Source organism: Merops nubicus, unplaced genomic scaffold (assembly GCF_000691845.1).
Source record: "Merops nubicus isolate BGI_N331 unplaced genomic scaffold, ASM69184v1 scaffold4749, whole genome shotgun sequence".
NCBI classification, from domain to species: domain Eukaryota; kingdom Metazoa; phylum Chordata; class Aves; order Coraciiformes; family Meropidae; genus Merops; species Merops nubicus.
Window position 1 is genome coordinate 3714 of NW_008632912.1, and position 8157 is coordinate 11870.

The window sequence follows — 8157 nt, forward strand, 5'->3', positions numbered from 1 at the left end:
CAAAGCAACCACTACCCATTTCCAAAGACCAAATAGCACGTGTTCATCTCAACTGGTTTCTCTCACAGTCATGACTATATAATGATTTTCACTATTTTTTTTTCTTGGGTTTAATGGTCCTCATTTGATTATATTACATGTTTCTTGACTCACCAGGATGGATAATACCTCTGCAGAGCTTTCACAGTGATTGAACTGTGGCTCCACTCTCTCCATATGTCACCAGCTGTTTCTAGACATTAACTCAGTTGAGCCAGAGCAGCATTGAGGCAGTTCTGTCCCAGACATTCCCACAGGAAGAACCTTTCCAAAGAACAGTCTTTGAATCCTGAAAGTCTTGAATCCAGCACTGAATCACCAGCTAAAGCTAATCTTTGAATGGGAACCATTATTGTACCTCACTGCATGTCCAGGGATGCAAAGCTGAGGACTTCAGCATCCCCTAAGTCCTTCCTAAGGTTCCAACTAGTTGCAGCTCAGGAGCTTTGTGAATGAGATGTGATTTCTATAAATTTACTGAATTCCAGTGGATTTATCTTCCACAAACTTGTTTAGATTCACAGTGAACTCAGGTGAAAATAAAAATGCTGAAATTCAGCTTACAGAAGGACATATCTCACTTAGGATGTCTGCACCAAGGCTTCTGCTTGTCATCTGGCTTCTGTTATAGTCATGGAGAATTACTTATGGCAGTGAATGCAGCCAAGATTGATTCACCTGATCCAGATATATGTGTCTACATATAACTCTCAGATTTTGCCAATGGTGTAATCCATCTGTTTGGTGTGTTTCTGGTGCTTGTTTGTCAAAATAGTGACTCAAAAATGCAGTTTCATGGAACAATTCATGTGAACAAAACAGGAGAAGTCTGGATTGAGCCCTATATGTTGGTGATGAATGTGTGCTTCTGGATTTCATTTTAATCCTTTTGAGGATTTTTGGTTCCTTAAAGCACTGAATGCACTCTTCAAGCCTCACAAATCTGAAGCATGAAAGACTCAGGGTTACAATGCTGTTCTCTGCCCTCTGACATAATATTTTCTGTTGCCTTAATGAGCATCACTTAAAATGCAGAATATGAGAGAATTATTGGACTGAGATGAGGAGAGGGCAGAGATTTCCCAGCAGACAGATCAAGGACAAATGCAGTGTAAGCCCACATATGTTGCCCACATACCTTGTTGGGACTACTGGTAAGCAACCTACCAGTGCAGGGATGGAAGTTGTTGCAGTGTTAGTAGAGGTCACTGGAAAGGGATCTAATGAAGAACCAGAGATATTGTCACCCTATATTCTGGATACTCTCAGTAGCAGAATGCTAAATGTTAAGACCAACAGTTGATTTTTGCCTTTGTTTAATTGACAGCCTCAGGTAGTCAGGTCTCTGTAATGCATAGTACTACTTTCTACTAGATTCAGATTAAGTTTTAGACAGTCCTGAAGCTTCTGGAATCAGGTATTCTGCAAAACTTCAAGCTTTCCTTAAAATAAAATAAAAAAAAAAAAGAATAACATATGGAAAATGCAACAAAAGAATAAGAAACTCACGTTGGTTATGCCCACCCTGGTCTGTCAAGAGCTTAAACCAGCAGATTCAAAAGGTGCAAAATGTTTCATGTTTGATTGTTAGCTGGGTAACACTTGCAAATCCCCTGTGACCAAGGGTCATAGACAATCAGAGAATCTTTTCAGTTGGAAAAGACCTTTAAGTTATAAGTATAAATATATACACAGACATATACATATATATATATATATGTACATTTTAACTTGATATTAGGATGTGGTCCTTCCTACCACTCATGTTATGCTTTAGCTGGGGGGTGGTTGATGTGGTGGAGACTCATGTCCCATGTGTTGCTGTACCATGGACGATCCAAGCTGCTGCTGTAGTGACACGATTACCTCTGAGAAGTTGGCAAATAAACTCCTGTGATACTGCACTTATATACTGCAGCTCCACAGGCCACAGCAAAGCAGAACAGACAAGGTTTGCCTCGGTTTCCCTCATTTTGGACCATGGCCCAGAGTCCTTGCTCTCGCAGTGGAATCTTATATCCCTGGCAGGCTGTGTAACACTACACGCTAGAGGAAAGCCAAAGGTTTCCTATGACATTTCCAGGTTTTCTTTGATTCCACACAGCCCATCAATAAGTGATGATTAGCAGGGAGAGTGACCTCAAATTACGTCAGCTGTAGGATGTGTTTTCCTGGAGGGAAAGGAAGAATATGATTTCCTCCTTTCAAAGATAAGGATTATCACTGATTTTAAAAGCATCATTTCACTCGTACTGTCTTTTTGTTTTTATAGAAGCCCTTCAAAAGAAGGGAAGGACTAATGGTAGGTCAGTATTTAGTTGTCTGAAATGCCAAGGCTTTGTCAGCTATTAACATCAACACATCAGACCTCAGATATGGATTCTCTGAGGTTTTACAGTTGCATTATGATAGAAGAGAATTTAGTTTCTTACCCACTTTTGGGCATCTGCATATCACTCATACACTTGACTTTTAAGTTTATACACTTGTCTTTTAATTTTCACTATTTGACCTTCCAAATGTGAGATAGGATTTTGCACAATCTCTAGTCCAGATTCATAAAATGATACTACTACTTTTGATATTAATGGGATGCATTTGAAGCCTAATTTCCTGTAAGACAAAAATCCCACCATCTCTGCAGTGAAAAAAGTGATTCTTTTTAAAAGGAGATGACAAAAATAATAGGATATTGGTTTAGTGATGTATCAGACGTTTCAGGAATTTCAGGATCACATAATATTCCTTACCTGTTTATTTATATGTATCTATGTCAGACTTGTATTTCTCGCTTTTAAGTCCTATTAATCATGAAGGTTTTATTAATTGATTTCAAATTTTACTGTATGGATGCCAAAGTAACCAAAATTCCCACAATTTCAATCAGAATTCCTTTCATATCAGTGTGTAAACTGCTTGTAGCTCAAAGAATATCGGTCCTGCATATTAAAGAACATGATATAAAAGCATATTATTAATACTTTAGATTGGCAGGTCTTAGATACAAATATATTTTCACTAGTTTTAGTGTAGCTAATCAGATTTATGCTGGCAGAAGACACTTAGTTTCAGTATTTAGGAATTTGATATTATTCTGCTTTGTTACAGACAAGAAACAAGAAAAGTAAATAGTAAAGGTGGAAAGAGTTCAGCTAAACAGCTTTAGGTTTTAAGGTTATTCAAATATTAGTTCTGGGGAAATTAGAGCGTAACAGGACAAAACAGATTTAAAGCAAGATATCCTGTAGTTTCTGGATAGGTCACAATAATATTTATATATGTTTTTGCTATGTGTGACCTAGCAATTTTTCATGCAGAGGCTGTGACAGATGGGATAACCTTCTGATAGCACTATTCCTGAGAATAAGCTTTGCAGAGTTTGCTTCCTACTCTGAGTCACTCATACTCTCAGTTTCTCTGGCTTGAGTCCAAACTCATGTTTCATCCCATCCATGCAATGTAGTTGCTTCTGCTCAACACCAAGTTATTCAGCTCAGACACAGGCTTGTCTCTCTTAACTAAGACACCACTGAATATAGCAATCAGAAGCAGAATTCAAAACTTCTTGTCACGTGGAATGATTTAGATCCATGGTTTCTTGTTGAGCACAAGTTTCTAAAGAGTACTCCTCAAATAACGACAGTATGTCTATTGTAAAATGTGCATTTATGTGAATTACTGTAGTTTCGTTATGTCCTACAGTATTTAAAGTAATAAAAAGACTACATCTGCCTGCTTAAGTTTTTCCAGGGAACCTGCTTTACCTGACTAGGAAATTTAAATACTTTCCCCATTAACCTCTTAGAATTTCTAAGTTGTGGATATTTTTTCTGACTCTGTTTCAGGGATTGAGTTCATGTCTAAGACAACTAAAATTCATCCACATACAAGTGAAGTATCTAAGCTTTTGCTGTAGTCAAACAAGATCTAGTCAATCAAAAATAAAAGACAGAGCTATAGAATTAACTCTCACATGCTCACCTGCACTTCATCAGTTGAATGGATCTCATCTCCCTTGACCATGCTCATTACCTACCCATGTTTGAGACACACTGCCTAAACATTGACATCTAGAGCCATTTTAGATGCTTTTGGTCTTCAGTAGTACTTGTGTCACATCTACCAGTCCTATGTGAACACTATGGATAACTCAAGGTTTTTTTGAATGATATTGGAGTCATATTTTCAGGCAATTGATTCACAGTATGGGTTTCTTAATACTAGTGCAGGAATCTGCCCATGGGGCCAGTGTTTTGCAGGACATTGTCCACATGAAAGTCCTTGTTTTGAAGAGTTCATATTGAAATACAGAACATAAGTAGAGGTGGGAGGAGATTAATGTGACTCATCAATAGTAGAGAGAGGTACTTTCAAGATACTCAGAGCTAGGTACCTTTCTTACTATTTGTCCACTCCTTCTCCTGCTTTGTTTGCTTAGCAATTGTTGCTGAAGGCAAACTGAGCATTATTTTTGTGTTAGCAAAAGCAGTCTGAAATGGTTGAGCAGAATGGTTGTACAGGTCTGCATTTTCCTGTTGAGAAAGCAGAACATGAGGAACTTGGTTGTACTGGTTGAAATCAGGCAGGGATATCAGGTGACATTTTCCTTCTTGTCTCCATGCAGCTTTCAGAGGGAATCAATGCAGGTCAAGGACTAGGTATCGAAATCATTGCTACCTTCCAGCTGGTGTTGTGTGTCCTTGCCACCACAGATCGAAGAAGGAACGATGTCTCAGGATCAGCACCTTTGGCCATTGGTCTCTCCGTTGCCTTGGGACATCTTCTTGCTGTAAGTTTTCCCTCTCACTGTTGACGCAATGTCCCACCTCAGGATGGGCCAGTGAAGGCAAGAAGATGATGAACAGAGGATAGTTTTTTCCTTTTCCTTCCTCTTAAGAGACTGACAATTTTTCTGCAATGTGTGTGGCCCTTCTTTCTTGGGCCATGTGCCTGTGGCTGTAAATCATGAGGTTGCACATCTGGGAGGGGTCACTGCAGTAGGACCTGTTTCCTTGGTGGGATAAGACAGGCACATGGCAAATAGTCTTTCCCCCTTTTTCTGAGAAAGAGTGGGTGGGATAAATGAAGCTGTTGTGAGCATCTGAACCATGCTTCAGGTTGCCACTTGCCCTCCTGTGCAGTGAAGATGCCACATGTAGGTCAATGCCTCACCACTGGTTCTCTTTCCACCTCCTAGATTGACTACACCGGGTGTGGGATTAACCCAGCCAGGTCTTTTGGCTCGGCGCTGATTGCCAACAACTTTGAAAACCATTGGGTAAGTGGAACAAATTGGTTTAGCCTACAAGAGGCTCTGAATATACACAATATACAAGATCAGAAACTTTTAACCACGTATCGTTAGCACCAAGTCAGTTAGTTGCCTTTTCTATTTTATTCCACAACAATCTCCTTTTCCTCCTGACCAGCCTCAGGAGATCACAGAGTCCTCGAGCTGAGTGTGTATGGTCAGAGTGAAACAGCACATTTTCTTTGGTTATTTCCCCTTATTTTTATATATTTCAAATGTTTTAAACTTTTAAGCCTAATTGCACAGAATCTTCTGTTGTTTAAACTGAGTTTGTAAGTGCTACTGCTTAATCTGGTAAAACCTAATTTAGGAAGGTTCTTAAGCAGGTTTATAAACTGAAATGGATCATCCAATGTTTGGAAGCTAATAAAATGTTCAGCTTCTTAAAGTTAAGTGTCTCCTTATGTACTTTCATGGATAAGTGCTCTGGAAACACTATAAATTTCAGATTATTCCCTGTGGTTAAATGTGGTCACGAAAATGTACTTATTTCACTAAAGTTCAATGAAGAAGGCTAATATAAAAGCCCTAAATGAACATCTTTCTTGAATACTTAAAATGTAGCTTCTTCCAACTCTCCTGCTCATGATTTTGGCAGGCAGTTGCATAGGCATTCATGGAAATTTAGTGGTAGTACAATGGGTTGTGAAAATTTTGGATATGGATGTCATTTATCGAGAGAATAAAACACAAAAGGAGCCCTGGGGAAATTTTACCATTATCTCCCACTCAAACACTTCTATTGGGATACTAAGGTCAAGTAACTAAGGTAGTAGCTAGTGTTTTCAGAGTTTTAAAGAAAAACTATTTTCCTTTGTAGAGAGAGAAGGAGGTAGAGGTCATAATTTATATTAAACCATCATTATAATTGAATAAAAGAAAATGTTTTCAGACTCAGGAACTCTTTGACCACACAAATCCCTCAAAACCATCTGTTACTTCAATAAAATCAACCTTTCCACTAAAATACTTTTAATACCTCTCCTTACCTCTCCTCTACCTGCCTTAAATTATTAGACCAGTACTAATTACAGCAATGCCACTAGCTAAATAGTAGCAAATTAAGTACTAAAATACTTTTAATACCTCTTCTTACCTCTCCTCTACCTGCCTTAAATGATTAGACCAGTACTAATTACAGCAACGCCACTAGCTAAATAGTAGCAAATTAAGCCCCTAATTAGGTCCTCACTAAGCATTCCCTTCTAATTCAGCTATCTCTGAGAGTTAGTGGGAGAAGGGAATCTAATGCCCTTGTTGCTTTTAGAAATTGTGCTCCCTTGCCTTATTTATCTGAAGTACCAGGAACGTTTTAGCAGTTATTACCTAATTTTAATTCTCAGACCTTGAAAACTTAGTCACAGTTATTAATCTCTGGGTCTATTGCCAATTCATGGTGAGGAATTCCTGGTTTCTTAGTGTGCAGTGAAGTAAATATTCAGTTAATAGACCATATTTTTAATGTTTTCACTGCGAATTTTGTGGTGAAAACCCTCAAAGGAGATTTTCAGAAGAGCATCAAAAGCAGTAATACCTGGTGTCCTAACTAGACTTGGAACTGTGTTTCAGATCTTCTGGGTTGGCCCAATCATTGGAGGAGCAAGTGCTGCCCTCATTTATGACTTCATCCTGGCTCCCAGAAGCAGCGACCTGACCGACCGCATGAAGGTGTGGACCAGTGGCCAAGTAGAAGAGTATGATCTGGAAGCAGATGACATGAACTCCCGGGTTGAAATGAAGCCAAAATAAAGAAGGACAAAGAAAGGGAAAAAAAAAAATAAAGCACATTGGTTTCTGAAGATTTTCTCAGTGTTATAGACTCTGTAAACCAGCAAGCAGTACTTTGTTTTTCCATTCAATGCAGTTTTCCATCTTTTGCCCCCAACCTTAATAGCATTTTTTACATCTAGGGTTTTCCAATTACAAAGTCTTCAGGCCAAGAAGTCATTAGAGACTTTTGCATGAGTTACATAAATTGGGCTGAAATCTAATCCCTCCCTCAAATACCACCAAATTTCCTGGTGTATTTAGCAAGGATGGTTCTCGAAGCACATCACTCAGTAATAAGTAGTTCAAATGAGCAGTCTGTTTGCTGAAAGAATAGAGACTGAGGACAGAGGACCATCTGTCCCAGTGATGGGGGGCTTATACTGGAAAAAGGATTTATACAAATACGCAAGGATGGTATAATGCCAGCAGTGCATGTGAAAAACTATCTCAAATCATTGCCCAAAGTTGTTTTTTGTTTTTTGTTTTTTTTTAAGGAAAAATGCACAGATAATTACTTGTTATGTAGAATTAAGCACCGTTTTCTAAATTATTGATAATCTCTAAGAAAGAGGGCCAAAAAAGTTAAGCTGGACAACACTCCCCAGAGTCCCAGGATCTGTTCAGATTTTCTAGTGTTTCATTATCCCTGAACCTGCATCTGGACCATTATGAGAGAATATATGACAAAAAAATGCACAGATATATTAAGTCCTGGCATGTAATAACTAGAAGCCAGACTGGAGAGTAGTAATAACAATGGCAACAAGAACAACATGTTTCCAATATATAAACAGGATCTGATTGTTCCTGTGGCTACTCTGCTTTTGTTCATCTTACCTTATTTAACTGTATGTTTTAAAGCAAACCAGGAAAAATAAAGGCCCCTTTCTTCCTGACCCCGTTCTTATAGCCAGTGCTGTGACATTCAGGGACAATGAATAGATATACACACAGTATGTTTTCTAATGAGAGACAAATACATAACTGTGTGCAAGTCCATTTGGGGGGGTCATTGCTTTTTTATATATATATATATA

The 8157-nt window shown here is 38.5% G+C and overlaps 1 protein-coding gene across 1 annotated transcript; it reads left to right on the forward strand.

The window, feature by feature from the left end:
* Positions 1-4657: 4657 nt before the first annotated feature.
* Positions 4658-7227, forward strand: AQP1 (aquaporin 1 (Colton blood group)). Its single transcript, XM_008948043.1, has 3 exons — positions 4658-4828; positions 5237-5317; positions 6920-7227. Exons 1-3 carry the CDS (start codon positions 4658-4660, stop codon positions 7097-7099), a joined length of 432 nt encoding a protein of 143 aa, XP_008946291.1. The 3' UTR covers positions 7100-7227.
* The last annotated feature ends 930 nt before the right edge of the window (positions 7228-8157 follow it).